This window comes from Ranitomeya variabilis, chromosome 4 (assembly GCF_051348905.1).
Source record: "Ranitomeya variabilis isolate aRanVar5 chromosome 4, aRanVar5.hap1, whole genome shotgun sequence".
Taxonomy (NCBI): Eukaryota; Metazoa; Chordata; class Amphibia; order Anura; family Dendrobatidae; genus Ranitomeya; species Ranitomeya variabilis.
In genome coordinates this window covers 389,922,516-389,939,784 of record NC_135235.1, presented here as the reverse complement: position 1 = coordinate 389,939,784, position 17,269 = coordinate 389,922,516, and the positions used below count along the sequence as shown (strand labels likewise).

The 17,269-nt window shown below is 43.0% G+C and overlaps 1 protein-coding gene across 2 annotated transcripts in view; it reads left to right on the top strand.

Annotated features, from left to right (window-relative positions):
• Window positions 1-17,069, top strand: part of LOC143767146 (uncharacterized) — a 62,938-nt gene extending 45,869 nt beyond the window's left edge. For both annotated transcript variants that reach the window (XM_077255182.1, XM_077255181.1), the window contains exons 7-8: window positions 8,897-9,535; window positions 14,776-17,069. In XM_077255182.1, coding sequence (XP_077111297.1) covers window positions 8,897-9,535; window positions 14,776-15,647 — 1,511 coding nt within the window. In that variant the 3' untranslated portion in view covers window positions 15,648-17,069. The remainder of the gene's footprint in view (window positions 1-8,896; window positions 9,536-14,775) is intronic.
• The last annotated feature ends 200 nt before the right edge of the window (window positions 17,070-17,269 follow it).

Sequence of the window (17,269 nt, the reverse complement as noted above, 5' to 3'; positions counted from 1 at the left end):
TGAACAATTACAAGAACTGATTAAAAGGGAATGGCAAAAACCGGAAAAGAGGTCCCAAATAACCACCTCCCTAAAGAGAAGGTATCCGTTTGAGGAGGAGGCGTCCTCATCTTGGGATAGAGCCCCAAAGATTGATGTGGCAGTCTCAAAAGTTGCCAGGAAATCCTCCCTGCCATTCAAGGACCTAGGTTCTCTAAAAGAACCTCTGGACAGGAAGGTGGATAGTTCCCTAAAAATGGCATGGGAAGCCTTGGCAGGTGCACTAAGGCCAGCTATCGCGGCCACTTGTGGAGCCAGATCCTTAAAAGTCTGGATAGACAACCTGGAGGAACAGGTAGAGCAAAAAGTTCCCAGAGAGACTATCCTACAGGCAATACCAGCCATGAGAGCAGCGGTAGTGTTTCTAGCTGAAGCATCAGCAGACTCAGCTAGACTGGCAGCCAAATCAGCAGCTTTAACCAACACAGGACGCCGTGCCGTATGGCTTAAATGCTGGCCAGGAGATACTCAGGCGAAGATGAAGCTTTGCTCTTTGCCTTGTGAGGGGAACTTCCTGTTCGGACCGGCATTAGACGAGGTATTAGAGAAAGCCGGGGACAAAAATTAAAACTTTCCGAAACAGCCATTTCAGCCCTTTCGTCGCTCCTTTCAGAGAGGCCAAAAATTCCGAAGGCAGCAGTATAGAGACCGAGACAGGAGCAACCTGGACAAGCGACCCAGGGGAGGAAAGGGCTTCTATTTTGGCAAGTCCCCCAGAGATACCAAGAAACCCTCCCAGTGACAGTCCTTCTCAGGTGGGAGGGAGGCTCTCTCACTTCCTTCCAGCCTGGGAGAGGATCTCATCCAGCATATGGATCCGGCAGATCGTAGGATCAGGCCTAAAACTAAAATTCCACCACTGGCCTCCAAAAAGATATATGCAGACTCCAGTACAGTCCTCCCAAGAGAAGCAAGACAGTCTGGAGGGGGAAGTAACATCACTCCTAGACAAGCACGTCTTGGAAGAGGTTCCTATAGAGGAAAGGAGGGAAGGATTTTATTCCCCTCTTTTTCTCATAAAAAAAACAGACAATTCCTGGAGGACAATAATAAATTTAAAAGGCCTCAACAAATTTCTTGTAATACCATCATTCAAGATGGAAACCATAAAATCAGCGGTGAAGCTTCTATATCCCCAGTGTTACATGTCCGTCCTCGACCTCAAGGACGCTTATTATCACGTCCCAATCAGACAACAAGATCGTCGGTTTCTCAGAGTGGCAGTCCGGATGGGGTCCCAGTTGCGTCACTTTCAATACAGGGCTCTGCCCTTTGGGATAGCAACAGCCCCACGGGTATTCACAAAGCTGATAGCAGAGGTCACAGCACATCTCAGAGAAAAAGACAATCTGATAATTCCCTACTAGGACGACTTCCTGATAGTGGGGAAGAACTTTTCTCACTGTCTGGACCAGGTCAGGATAGTGATGGACACTCTACAGACACTGGGATGGCAACTAATCCTCAAGAAGTCCAAACTAGAGCCAGCAATGGTCCAGAATTTCTTGGGGATAACGATAGATTCCGTGGCGCAGGAATGTCGCCTCCCAGAAGAAAAAGAGGAAAAGATCAAACAAATTATTATGACCACGTTAAAAAAAACAGAGATGACTTTAAGAAGGGCCATGTCAGTATTTGGGTCCCTAACCTCCTGCATACCGGCAGTAAAATGGGCCCAGTTCCATGCAAGAAAACTGCAATGGTGTGTGCTGCAGAACGACCTGGAACTTCAGGGGCAGCTAGAGCAGAAGCTCACTCTCCCATTCTCTGTGCTCCAATCTCTCAGATGGTGGTTACAGATAGTCATCTCCGAGAGGAGTCCCCTGGACATACACAGCCTCCAAAGTGATCACAACGGACGCCAGTCCATGGGGGTGGGGAGCTCACTCAGACACACTGTGGGTCCAAGATCCCTGGGCTCAAGAGGAGAAAAATCTATCCTCAAACGAGTGGGAACTCCTAGCAATAGAAAAGGCGCTAGAGAGATTACTTCCACACTTGACAGGGCATCATGTGAGGGTCCTATCGAACAGCGGTCGCATACGTGAACCACCAGGGGGCACCCGTTCTCGGTCACTGATGCACATAACCAGAAGACTCATGTCTCTAGCCGAAAGGCATTTCCTGTCATTATCGGCCCTGCATATTCGAGGTGTGGACAATATAAAGGCAGACTTTTTAAGCAGGAACCACTTGAGGCAAGGGGAATGGTCCCTAAAAAAGTCTGTTTTTCAACAAATAGTACACATGTGGGGAAGACCCAGGGTAGACCTCTTTGCCTCAAGAGCCAACAAGAAAGTTCAAAGATTCTGCTCCCTGAACCCAGCAGACAGGCCGTTGGAAGTAAACGCCTTAAGTATAGAATGTAGAAGACACCGCACACTCTTAGTAGATTATTATGCATATAGTGCAAAGTTTTTGCACTATATGCATAATAATCTACTAAGAGTGTGCGGTGTCTTCTAAATTTTACTTATACGGGGACTCCTCTGTCCATGACACCTGCACCTCACCCTCTAAATTGACTGAGTGCACACCAATTATACCTCATTAAGTATAGAATGGACGTCAGGACTCCTGTATGCCTTCCCACCGATATGTCTAGTTCCAGCAGTTCTGAGGAAGATCAGGGAAGACAAGGCCAGGGTAATTGTGATAGCTCCCTTCTGGCCGAAAAGACCATGGTTTTACTGGCTGAGAGTGATGTCAGTGACGGACCCGTGGGTTCTCCCGGAAGACCAGGACCTTCTAACGCAGGGTCCCTTCAACCACCCGCAGAACTCCGGGCTTCATTTGACAGCCTGGCATTTGAGCGGTCGTTACTAGAGAAAGAAGGGTTCTCAGCTGGGTTAATATCCACCTTGCTCAGCAGCAGAAACCCAGTAACGACCAAGATCTATGGGAGAATATGGAAGAAATTCCTCTCCAGCTCAGGGCCAATACGGGCAGGGGAGGTCCCGATAGTGGCAATACTGGAGTTCCTGCAAAAGGGCTTAGATCTGGGGTTAGCTGTTAGTACCCTCAAAGTACACATTTCAGCCTTAGCAGCCCTGTTCAACTGTGACCTGGCAAGCAATAGACGGGTGGTGAGGTTTATCCGAGCCTGTAGTAGAGCTGACTCTGTTCCATCCCCTACTCCTCCACCATGGGATCTAAATCTAGTGTTAACAGCTTTGACAGAAAGCCCCTTTGAGCCATTAAATACTACTTCAGATAAAATACTAACATTAAAAACAGCTTTGTTAGTGGCACTTACATCGGCCCGTAGGGTGGGGGATTTACACGCATTGTCAGCTGACCCCCATACACACAAATCATGGACGATAGGGGTTGTATTAAAATTAGATCCGGCATATCTCCCCAAAGTGGTATCGAGATTCCATAGAGCTTAGGATATAACCCTACCCTCTTTCTGTCCCAATCCTAGTAACAAGAAAGAGGAGAGACTCCATTGCCTAGATGTCAGGAGATGTATCCTACAGTATCTAGAGATGACAAAATCCTGGAGGAAACAGAGGGCTTTTTGTTTCGTTCCAGGGGTCAAGGAAGGGCCTTAAAGCCTCAAAACAGACTATAGCTAGATGGGTGAGAGAGGCCATTATTCTAGCGTATAGTAGTGCAGGCAGGGTTATTCCACAGGGTCTAAAAGCCCATTCCACGAGGGCCATGGCGACGTCGTGGGCGGAGAGAGCAGATGCTACCATCGACCAAATCTGTAATGCGGCCACTTGGTCCTCTGCGTCTACATTTTTGAAACATTATAGGCTAGACCTATCTGCTACATCTGATCTCACATTTGGGAGAAGAGTGTTACAAGCAGTGATCCCTCCCTAAAGAGAATACAATCTCTGTAACTCTCTCGTGGTGCCGTCATGTATGATGGAAAAACACGGGTATTACATACCTGGTAATGTGTTTTTTCGTGACATGACGGCACCCTTATATTCCCACCCTTTTGATCACATCATTAGTTGGGTGCATTATTAGCATTATTTGTATTATACACTCCCTGGGGTATCTGTGAATAGAACCTTATAGGATGTATTATTTGTGTACACTAACCAGCGGAGTTCCTCTCGTACTCTGTAAAACAACTGATGTGGAGAGAGGAGCCACCCCTTTTATGTTGAAGGTTTCCTGTCCTTGATGGGGGATCCCCTCTCTCGTGGTGCCGTCATGTCTCATGAATAAACACATTACCAGGTATTACCCGTGTTTCTGACTTAAGTCTGATCTATGAAAATATAATATGAATTAGCCCAATTTGTAAAACCATTCAAGAGAAGAAAAATCGAAATGCCAGAAGCATGTGTTTTTAGTTATAAATTTAACAAAAAAGCAACAGGAAGCGATCACGGCTTCATACATACCTGAAAATGGTATTATTAAAACCGTCAGGGTACCTCGAAAATGAGACCTAACACTGCTCCATTGACCAAAACATAAAAATTTTACACATATTTTTTTAAAATGGCAGCTCAAGCTAATTATTGTGGTGGGGTTTTTTTTGTTTTGTTTTGTTTTATGAAATTGAGGTAGTCTGTTGAGGATTTTGATATGCGTTTAGGATCATTATCCATTTCCAGAAGCCATCTTCTTTTCAACTTTAGCTTTTTTTTTTTTTTTTTTACAGCTGGTGTAATGTTTGTTGCAATTTGTTGAAATTTCATTAAATCCAATTTTCCCCATGCCATTGGCTGCAACACAACCCCAAAGCATTATTGATCCACCTCCAACTTAATGGTTAGTGAGATGTTCTTTTCCTCAAATTCTGTTCTTTTTTTTCTCCACACATACCTTTTGAACATTGTGGCCATTTAACCTCATCAGTTCACAGGACTTATTTCCAAAATGCATCAGACATGTTTAGATGGTCTTTTGCAGACGTCTGATGCTGAATTTTATGGTGAAGAACGAGAGGTTTCTTCTGATGACTCTTCCATAAAGGCCATATTTGAGCCTTTAACAGTACAACATTGTACCACAACTCCAGAGTCTGCTAAATCATTCTGAAGGTCTTTTGCAGTCAAGCGGGGGTTCTGATTTGCCTCTCTAGCAATCGTACCAGCAGCTGTCACTCAAATTTTTCTTGTTGTTCCGGACCTTATATTGACCTCCGCTGCTCCTGTTAACTACCAATTCTTAACTACAAAGGGCAACTTGAAAATGCTTTCCTATCTTTTTATATCCTTCCCTTGCTTTGTGGGCCTCCCCCATTTTCAGAATGTTGGGTAGCTGCTTGGAAGAACCCATGGCTTCTGGGGTTTTTGGGGGGGTTTTTTTGCCACAAGGTTAGTGAAGGCTTGGTTTTTATAAAATTACATTTGCATCACCCGGCCTTTCCTGAAGATGATGGTGAATAAGCCATAAACCTAACAGGCTCATTAAGGTCTTAAGGAAACCTTGGTCAAAGTTATCTGGGCACGCAAATCTCCAAGGATGCCCAAATTTTTACAATGGTCCTTTTTCCATTCTGTAATTAAGATGTAAAAGTTGAGGGTTTTCTTTGGATTTTTTTTTTTGTTTTAAAGGGAACCTGTCACCGCCCTCAGGCGTTTGTAACTAAAAGAGCCACCTTGAGCAGCACAAATGCAGCATTCTGACAAGGTTGCTCTTTTAGTTATGATGCCCGCACACGCTAAAATAAACATTTATAAAATGTGCCCCCACATACCCTGAAATCGCCAGGGAGGCGGGTCTTTCCTTCCTAATCAGACGCAGCACAGCCGTCACTCCGGGCCTGTGCTCGCCGGGCGCCGCCTCCTCTTGCTGCATTATTGTCTCCGGTGCCTGCGCTGTAAGTACAAAGGGCAGCGCAACTGCGCGCGCCCCCCAAAAAAACAAAAACCTTAATGCGCGGGCCCCGGGGACGATAATGCTGCAAGAGGAGTGGGCGGAATCGTGATCCGCCCGCTCCTATTAACTAGTTAAATACCGCTGTCAAACTGACAGAGGAATTTAACGTGCGCTTACTGCCATCGGGCCGGAAATACGGGCACCGCTGACCCCCGTCACTTGATCGGGAATCATCAGTGCGTCGGCAGATGGTGGTTGATGTCGATTTCTAGGAGCGCCACTCTGTGTTCGGGGCTCATATCAATGCTGAAATTCTTCTACATATGGGCGATCTGAGCATCGCTCTTATGTATTAGAGCCGATCAAGTTATGACAGCTTCTAGCCTCCCATTGAGGCTATTGAAGCATGCCAAAAGTAAAAAAAAGTGATTAAAAATATGAAAAAAATAAAAAAATAAAATACTAATCACCTCCCTTTCGCCCCATTCAAAATGAAACAATAAATATAAAATCAAACAGACATATTTGGTACCACCGCTTTCAGAATCGCCCGATCTATCAATAAAATAAAGGATTAACCTGATCGCTAAAGGCTGTAGCGAGGAAAAAATCAAAATGCCAGAATTAAATTTTTTTGGTCGCCACGACATTGCATTAAAATGCAATAGCGGCGATCAAAAGATCGTATCTGCACAAAAATGGTATCATTAAAAAGTCAGCTTGGCATGCAAAAAATAAGCCCTCAACTAACACGAGATCGCTAAAAATGGAGACGCTACGGGTCTCAGAAAATGGCGCAATTTTTTAAATTTTTTTTTTAGCAAACTGGAATTTGTTTCACCACTTAGATAAAAAAGAACCTAGACATGTTTCGTGTCTATGAACTTGTAATGTCCTGGAGAATCATAATGGCATGTCAGTTTTAGCATTTAATTTACCTAGCAAAAAAGCCAAACAAAAATCAAGTGTAGGATTGCACTTTTTTTTGCAATTTCACCGCACTTGGAATTTTTTTCCCGTTTTCTGTTACACAACATGGTAAAATCAATGGTTTCATTCAAAAGTGCAACTCGTCCAGCAAAAAATAAGCCCTCACATGGCCATATTGATGGAAAAATACAAGTTATGGCTCTGGGAAGAGGGGGAAAGAAAAGAAAAAAGCTTCGGTCATGAAGGGGTTATGCGCTTTTCCAGGCAGGGTCCTGAGCAGACCCACTTGATAAAAGTACCATGTGCACATACCCTTAGCATTTATCAAACTGTGGGGAGAGTGACCATGAATGCATGACCTGCACATTGCTATGCTCTTCGAACACCGTGTGGTGCAGAAAAATTTAACCCCTTCCCGACCTGTGACACAGCGTTTACTTCATGAAAGTCGGTGCCAATCCGATTTGTAACACATATGCTGTGTCACAGAATGATCGCGTTCCTGCGGGCCGGGTGACCGGGGTCAATGAAAGGTCACCCAACCCGCAGGTACTGGGGGACCTATACTTGGCCCCTGGGGTTTATCACAGTGATCAAAATAAAAAAAAAATAGTAAATAATCCTCCCTTTATCACTCCCATAGGTAGGGAAAATAATGAAAAATATTTTTATTTTTCCACTGGGGTTGGAGTTAGGGTTGGAGTTAGGGTTGGAGTTAGGGTTGGAGTTAGGGTTGGAGTTAGGGTTGGAGTTGAGGGGTTTCCACTGTTTAGGCACATCAGGGGGTCTCCAAACGCGACATGGCTCCACCATTGATTCCAGCCAATCTTGCGTTCAAAAAGTCAAATGGTGCTCCCTCCCTTCCGAGCCCCAACGTGCGCCCAAACAGTGGTTTACCCAAACTTATGGGGCATCGGCGTACTCAGGAAAAATTGCACAACAACTTTTGGGGTCTAATTGCTCCTGTTACCCTTGGGAAAATAAAAATTTGGGGGCTAAAAAAATTATTTTTGGGGGGATTTTTTTTTTTTAATTTTCACAGCTCTGCGTTATAAAATTCTGTGAAGCACTTGGGGGTTAAAAGTTCTCACCACACATCTAGATAAGTTACTTTGGGGGTCTAGTTTCCAAATTGGGGTAACTTGTGGGGGGGGTTTACTGTTTAGGCACATCAAGGGCTCTGCAAACGTAACATGACACCCGCAGACCATTCCATGAAAGTCTGCATTTCAAAACGTCACTAGTACCTTTCCGAGCCCCGACGTGTGCCCAAACAGTGGTTTCCCCCTCACATGTGGGGTAGTGGAGTACTCGGGGCAAATTGGACAACAACTTTTGCGGTCCACTTTCTCCTTTTACCCTTGGGGAAAATAATACAATTGTTGTTAAAAGATCATTTCATGTTCATATTTTCTTTCAATGTTGCTTCTGTTGCTGTGAAACACCTGAAGGATTAATAAACTTCTTGAGTGTGGTTTTGATTAGCTTGAGGGGTGCAGTTTTTAGAATGGTGTCACTTTTGGGTATTTTCTGCCATATAGACCCCTCGAAGTGACTTCAAATGTGAGGTGGTCCCTAAAAAAATGGTTTTGTAAATTTTGTTGTAAAAAGAATAATTGCTGGGATCCGTTGAAGCGTTCCTGAAATATTACCTCCATAAATAAAGGGACACGGGTCAGAATTGCAAAAAATGGCCAGGTCATTAAGGTCAAAATAGGCTGGGTCATGAAGGGGTTAATATCTTGACCTGTTTTTTAGCAGCATGTAAATTGCAGTGGATGTGATATGTAATCGTGGACCTACATATTTAAGGACACTGGTACTTGGATCCTTTTTATAAAAGAGGCAATTACAAGTAAATATTGAGTTAGTCACTTAACCTTCCTCTAGTGTTAGGGTCGTGACCGACCCGTTTTAGGTTTTAAATGAATACAATTTCTACATACATTTGTATTTCATCCATCTCTAATCTCAAATTGGTTTTCCACAAGCCCACATCACAAAGCCGCTGACATTGCCAACTTTACCACTGACAGCCGAAACCGCTACAGATACTGTTGTAAAGAATTTGACATACTGTCACCTTTGCAGAGGTAGAAAATCCAAAAAAATGTGTTTCTTTTTCCAACAGGTGGCTTGGAGGGAACTCTACCCTTACCTCCAGATTTTCAAGATTATCAAGTAGAATATTCTGGAGAAAACTCTATTACGTCAGTGTTAAACTCTGTGTTTTACAGGAGAGCTTTCCATACTGACTCTACTAATCACAAGAGGTTTTCATCTGATGAATCACAAAATGTTCATCAAGTTACAGGTCATGGAGAGGGTAGTATGTTTACGTGTTCAGAGTGTGGAAAGAATTTTAAGTCTAAATGCAGCCTTTATAGACATAAAAGAATTCACAAAAATGAGAGACCATATTTATGTTTTGAATGTGGGAAATGTTTTATTCAAAAATCACATCTTGTTCAACATCAGAAAAATCACAGAGGGGAGAAGCCGTTTTCATGCAATGAATGTGGGAAATGTTTTACTCAGAAATCAAGTCTGAGTGACCATCGGAGAATTCACACAGGAGAGAAGCCATTTTCATGTGTGGACTGTGGGAAACTGTTTACCTATAAATCAAGTCTTGTTGACCATCGACGAACTCACACAGGAGAAAAGCCGTACACCTGTACACAATGTGGAAAATGTTTTACAAGGAGGACTAATCTTGTTGAACATCAGAAAAATCACACAGAGGGGAAGACATTTTCTTTTTCAGAATGTAAGGAATCTACCTAGAAATTGTATTATGTAAAACTTCAGATTATTCTATAATTGTTTTTATTCAGAAAATCTTGGAATAGTTTTAGTAAACCATTTTAATGTTGTGTGTGCAACAAATACTACAGTGGGGACCAGATGTAGCAAAGCTGGAAACAGCGGGTTTAAATAACCTGCACTCCTGCTGCTTGTACTACGGGTTTAAATGACTTCATAACATGACTTCATCAAAGTTCAACAGATTGCGATCCTTGAGATATGAGACAAGACCAGTTAAGAGGTAGGATAGATGCTGCTCTCGGAGCTGGACCTGGGACAAGTGAGCAACAGTTACATATTGGGCTTTCGCTGTCGGACAATTAGAGATTAAATTCCATAGCTTGGCTTTACTTTGGTAGGCCAAATAGAAGAAAAAATGAATGGCACTGAGATAAATGTAACGAGTTACTTACTGGTATAGAGGGATACACTCTGAATCATTGGCACATTATGGGAGTAAAGTCACTTGGTGAAGGGTGCCTACTAAAGTAAATTCAAACGAAGAAGAAAGCAGCAACACTTCCGTTTTGTGACTAAGAAACCTTAGTCCTTTATTTCTGGTGGACCCGTGGAAGCGTGGTTAACGCAAAACAGCCGTCGTCCTTTTTACTTTCACTGTCCCTGCCCTGTTTACGTTGTCCATGAATTTATATTGGAAATAAAGGACTAAGGTTTCTTCGTCACAAAACGGAAGTGTTGCTGCTTTCCTCTTCGTTTGAATTTACTTTAGTAGGGACTGGTGGCTCTAATCAAAGTCAATCAATTTTGCAAGATGTCCACTCATCCTTGGATGATACACACACACACACACACACACACACACACACACACACACACACACACACACACACACACACACACACACTTATATTATTTTATTTTTTTTCTAACAAATTTTGCTTTTAAATGTTTATTATGAAACTTGCTTGTCTTGAAACTGACAGTAAGTATAACGAAAAACGTTTTGTTATATTTATTATCATTGGGATAGATATAACAGGTTTATCTAATGTTAAATTTTAGAGGAAAACTTGAGCCATTTTAAGCAATTCATTTTTTTTTTGACAAGACGGCCCTTTTTGTTTTTTTAACAAATGACTACTAAACATCGGTGTTTCTGAACCTGAATCCTTGGCAATCATACCATGCTTCTGGAACTTTTAGCAATATCAGATGAAGTCCAGCACCACTAATTACACTTTTATTGATGCATTAAAATGCAGTGTATATACATCAAGTGGGCAGTAAGAAAGCATACAGTGGGGGAAATAAGTATTTGATCCCTTGCTGATTTTGTAAGTTTGTGCACTGACAGACATGAACAGCTTATAATTCTAAGGGAAGGTTAATTTTTAATATTGAGATATAATATCAAAAATAAAATCTAGAAAATCACATTATATAAATTATACACTGCTCCAAAAAAATAAAGCGAACACTAAAATTCCACATCCTAGATATCACTGAATTAAATATTCCAGTTGTAAATCTTTATTCATTACATAGTGGAATGTGTTGAGCACAATAAAACCTAAAAATGATCAACCTAAATCACAACTAATACCTCATGGAGGTCTGGAGTTGGAATGATGCTCAAAATCAAAGTGGAAAATGAAGTTACAGGCTGATCCAACTTCAGTGGAAATGCCTCAAGGCAAGGAAATTATGCTCAGTAGTGTGTGTGGCCTCCACGTGTCTGTATAATCTCCCTACGACTGGGCATGCTCCTGATGGTCTCCTGATGAGGCCGCGGATGGTCTCCTGAGGGATCTCCTCCCAGACCTGGTCTAAAGCATCCGCCAACTCCTGGAAGTCTGTGGTGTAACGTGATGTCAGTGGATGGTGCGAGACATGATGTCCAAGATGTATTCAATCGGATTCAGGTCGGGGGGGGGGGGGGCAGTCCATAGCTTCAATACCTTCATCTTGCAGGAACTGCTGACACACTCCAGCCACGTGAGGTCTGGCATTGTCCTGCATTAGGAGGAACCCGGGGCCAACCGCATCAGCATATGGTCCCACAAGGGGGGGTCTGAGGATCTCATCTTGGTACTTAATGGCAGTCAGGCTACCTCTGGTGAGCACATGGAGGGCAGTGCGGCCCTTCAAAGAAATGCCACCCCACAGCATTACTGACCCACTGCCAAACCGGTCATGCTGTAGGATCTTGCAGGCAGCAGATTGCTCTCCACGGGTCTCCAAACTCTGTCATGTCTGTCACATGTGCTCAGTGTCAACCTGCTTTCATCTGTGAAGAGCATAGGGTGCCAGTGGCGAATTTGCCAATCCTGGTGTTCTGTGGCAAATGCCAATCGTCTTGCACGGTGTTGGACTGTGAGCACAACCCCCATCTGTGGACGTCAGGCACTAAGACCATCCTCATGGAGTCGGTTTCTAACTGTGCAGACACATGCACATTTGTGGGCTGCTGGAGGTCATTTTGCAGGGCTCTGGCAGTGCTCCTCCTGTTCCTCCTTGCACAAAGTCTGAGGTAGCGGTCCTGCTGGGTTGTTACCCTCCTATGGCCCCCTCCACATCTCTTGGTGTACTGGCCTGTCTCCTGGTAGCGCCTCTAGACACTACACTGACACAGCAAACCTCCTTGCCACAGCTCGCATTGATGTGCCATCCTGGATGAGCTGCACTACCTGAGCCACTTGTGTGGGTTGTAGACTCTGTTTCATGCTACCACAAGTATGAAAGCACAACCAACATTCAAAAGTGACCAAAACATCAGCCAGAAAGCATTGGTACTGAGATATGGTCTGTGGTCCCCACTTGCAGAACCACTCCTTTGAGTGTGTCTTCATAATTGCCAATAATTTCCATCTGTTTTTATTCCATTTGCACAACAGCATGTGAAATTGATTGTCAAACAGTGTTGCTTCCTAAGTGGACAGTTTGATTTCACAGAAGTTTGATTTACTTGGAGTTATATTCTGTTGTTTAAGTGTTCCCTTTATTTTTTTTGAGCAGTGTATAATTTTATTTGCATTTTGCAGTGAGAAAAAAAGCATTTGATCCCTCTGGCAAACAAGACTTTATACTGGATGGCAAAACGATTGTAGGCAAACACAGCAGTCAGAGTTTTTTTTTTCTAGTTGACGGAGGTTTGCGCACATGTCAGGAGGAATTTTGGTCCACACTTCTTTGCAGATCATCTCTAAATCATTAAGAGTTTGAGGCTGTCGCTTGGCAACTTGGAGCTTCAACTCCCTCCATAAGTTTTCTATGACATTAAGGTGGCATTAAGGTCTGGAGACTCCATGACCTTAATGTGCTTAATTTTGAGCCACTCTTTTGTTACCTCGGCTGTATGTTTTGGGTCATTGTCTTGCTAGAAGACCCAGCCACGACCTATTTTTAATATCCTGGTGGAGGAAAGGAGGTTGTCACTCAGGATTTAACGTTACATGGCTCCGTCCATTCTCGCATTGATGCGGTGAAGTAGTCCTGTGCCCTTAGCAGAGAAACACCCCCAAAACCTAATGTTTCCACCTCCATGCTTGACAGTGGGGATGGTGTTCTTTGGGTCATAGGTAGCATTTCTCTTACTCCAAACACGGCGAGTTGAGTTAATGCCAAATACCTCAATTTTTGCCTCATCTGAGCACAGCACCTTTTCCCAATCACTCAGAATCATCGAGGTGTTCATTGGCAAGCTTCACCTGGGCCTGCACATGTGCTTTCTCGAGCAGGGGGGCCTTATGGGCATTGCAGGATTTTAAACCTTTATGGCATTGTGTTACCAATGGTTTTCTTGGTGACTGTGGTCCCAGCTACTGTGAGATCGTTAACAAGTTCCCCCCGTGTAGTTTTAGGCCGATATCTCACCTTACTCAGGATCAAGGATACCTCCACGTGGTGAGATTTTGCATGGTGCCCCAGATTGATGTTGATTGACAGTCCTTTTGTATTTCTTCCATTTTCTTACTATTCTAACAGTTGTCGCCTTCTCACCCAGCGTCTTCCAGCTTTGTGCAGGTGTATGATCTTGTCCCTGACAGCCTTAGAAAGCTCTTTGGTCTTGCCCATGTTGTAGAGGATAGTCTGACTGAGGATGTGGCAGGAGTGTTTTATAAAGGTGACTATGTAAGACAGCTGTCTTTAATGCAGGTAACGAGTTGATTAGGAGCGTCTAACTGGTCTGTAGGAGCCAGAACTCTTAATGGTTGGTAGGGGATCAAATACTTATTTCTCATTGCAAAATGCAAGTAAATTTATATAATTTATACAATGTGATTTTCTGGATTTTATTTTTGATATTTTATCTCTCAATGTTAAAATTAACCTACCCTTAATATTATAGACTGTTCATGTCTTTGTCAGTCGGCAAACTTACAAAATCAGCAAGGGATCAAATACTTATTTCCCCCACTGAAAATTCACATTGGGAGCGGAGTTGACCTCTTTTCACCTTTTTGTTGGATATGAAGGCAATATTTTATGGGAAAATATGCACAGCTTATACAAATTTATACATGGTGGACATTGGTCTTTTTTTAATCCATGTAACTATGTCAAAGACAGCGGCATCCAATGTCTGCATACATGAAAGAAAAATGTAGGGAGAAACATAATTTCATGAATATCAAAAGGAAACCTGTCACTCCAGGAGAGGTGCTGCTCAAACAACGGGAAGCATGAATCGGCCTGGGTACATGATTGCAGGCAGGTATATTTTTTTTCTGACACGTCACTCCCTATGTACACTATCAACAACGGTGGAGCAGGGATAAGCCGGCCATGGGCGGCGCCGGACTAGTCAGGGCTCTCCCTTATGGTACTCGGCCAGGTCTTCAGACTGTTTTTTAATCAAGTGCTGTTACATTGCAGAATGGAACATTTCTGACTGCAATCATGCACACAGACTCTGATTCATGCTACCTGTGGTTTAGCTGTGTACAGTTTCCCTTCAAGGCTAACTCTTAAGGGCGGTAGTCAAGGCATCCATTTTGTTTTATTTTGATAAAGAATTTCAGTGACTTATAAACGCAAGTATTTTACTTCTACTTTCAATGCCACTTTTACCAGTTACTTTTTTGACTGATGCTGTTCCCAAAAGTAGTTACTCAGTAATTAGCTTAATGTAATACACTGCCTTCTTGCCAAGTTGTTTGCTGTTCCTTTCTGCTCTGTAATTCTTATCTATTGATTTTTTTTATAAAGAAGAAATTATAAAAATCTGTTTCTTTTCCACAGATGACTTTGCCCAAAACTTGGAGGGGCATATTTTTTTACCTCCTGATTATGAAATAGAATATAATGATATCACAGAAGATATTTCTGGAGAACGTTCTACTGCCTCAACGCTAACTTCAGTTCTTCACAGCAGAGATTCATCTACAGCTCTCACTAACCACGGGTCTTTAACTGATCAGTCACTGCTTGATCTACAAGGTACGGCTCCTGGAGGGGATGACCTACAAGATTCTGCTCCCAGAGGAGATGATCAACAAGATATGTCTATTGGAGGGAGCAAAACGTTTACATGTACTGAATGTGGTAAAAATTTTAAGACTAAATGTAGTCTTTGTAGACATCGGAGGATACACAAAAATGAGAGGCCATTTTTATGTTCAGAATGCGGGAAATGCTTTATTCAGAAGTCACATCTTGTTCAACATCAGAAGAATCACAGAGGGGAGAAGCCATTTTCATGCAATGAATGTGGGAAATGCTTTACTCAAAAATCAAGCCTGAGTGATCATCAGAGAATTCACACAGGAGAGAAGCCGTTTTCATGTTTGCAATGTGGAAAAAGTTTTACCTACAAATCAAGTCTTGCTGACCATCGAAGAATTCACACTGGGGAGAAGCCTTTTTCATGTTCAGAATGTGGAAAATGTTTCACTAGAAAATCAAATCTTGTTGAACATCACAAAAATCACACTGGAGAGAAGCCATACTCCTGTGCAGAATGTGAGAAATGTTTTACCCAGAAAGCCTATCTTCTGAAACATCAGATAATTCACTCAAGAGAAAATATTTTGACATGTTCAGAATGTGGGAAATGTTTTAACCAGAAATCAGATCTTGTTAGACATCAGAGAATTCACACGTGGGAAAAATAATTTTCAAGTTCAGAATGTGTGAAATGTTTTACTTTAAAATTATGTCTCGCTGGCCATCATAAAACTCACAACTGAGAAAATCTCTTTTCACTTTCTGAGTAGTGGACAACTCATTTAACCACATTATGGCAATCCTTTATTTAAAATACTATATTCGCCCTTGTAAAATTTAAAATATTCAATACTCTCCTCACGCCAACATTGTCAGCGCCATGTCTCCCAAGACTTGACATCATGCTACTTGAGCCCTACAACCAAACAGTGGCTGATTTAGAGCACTTCCTTCAGATGAACCTCAAATGTCCAGAGGAAGTTTGAGCACAGCAGCCCATTAGTGGCCACTGATTGACTGCAAGGCCCACGTAGCATAAAAATGTCACTTGAGCCACAGGAGACACTGCGCAAGTGAGTATATTTTATTTTATAAGAGAGACTATAGTATTTAAGAAGGGTTTGTGCTAGTAATGGACATATTTCTGTTATACAAAATAACACCTGAAACTGAAGCAATATGTTATATTAAAAAGTCTATTTATATGTAGAGGTCAAAAAGTCCACAAGTTAGTACACTTTTCTGGTGCATTAATGACCTTTGTAGTATTCAAATATATCAGTCAGTTTCACATGTAATGTGTAATAGCGATGTGGCCAAAACTTGTAGAATGACCCAATGGATGAATACAAAACTTTGAGTTAAAAAATACTCACAAGACAGAATAACTAGTCAACGTAACAGGAAGGCACAATGTACAGTATACATAGAACAAAGATTAGCAAAGATATCCACAAACACATCATCATTCTATACCCACAGTATGCCAGAGAGTGTGTCTGCATGGACACCATACGCGGTTCAGTACATACTAGAATAAGATCATATAAAGAAGATTGTACACAATAACCAAAATGTGCAAAAGAACAAAAGAAATGTTATTAATTGTTTACAATACAAAGTTAATAAACACAAACATTAAAAATTGGGAATCTACAATGTGGTGCCACAATCCAATATCATACCGTATTTTTCAGACTATAAGACGCACCGGACGATAAGACGCACCCCAAATTTTCAGAATAAAAATAAGGAAAAAAAAATGTTTCAAATGGGGGTATGTCTTATAGTCCGAATTCAGCTTACCAGTGAAGGGATCGCCATAGGTGGAGAAGTGGTCACAGGGGCCTTTCGGTGGTCCAGGCTGGTGCGTTGACCTCCAGGAAATCCCATCCCAGGCCGGTGATCTGTGCTTGGGCAGGGGTGGAGGCTCTGCTCCGGGGCAGGGGCTGTGCTCTGCTCCAGAACAGTGGCTGGGCTCCGGGGCACAAGCTGTGCTGCAGGCAGTGGCTGGGCTCTGGGGCACAGGCTGGGCTCCGGGGCACAGGCTGGGCTCTGGGGCACAAGCTGTGCTGCGGGCAGTGACTGGGCTCTGGGGCACAAGCTGAGCTCTGGGGCACAGGCTGGGCTCTGGGGCACAAGCTGTGCTGCAGGCAGTGGCTGGGCTCCGGCACAGGCTGGGCTCTGGGGCACAAGCTGTACTGCGGGCAGTGGCTGGGCTCTGGGGCACAGGCTGGGCTCTGGGGCACAAGCTGTGCTGCGGGCAGTGGCTGGGCTCTGGGGCACAGGC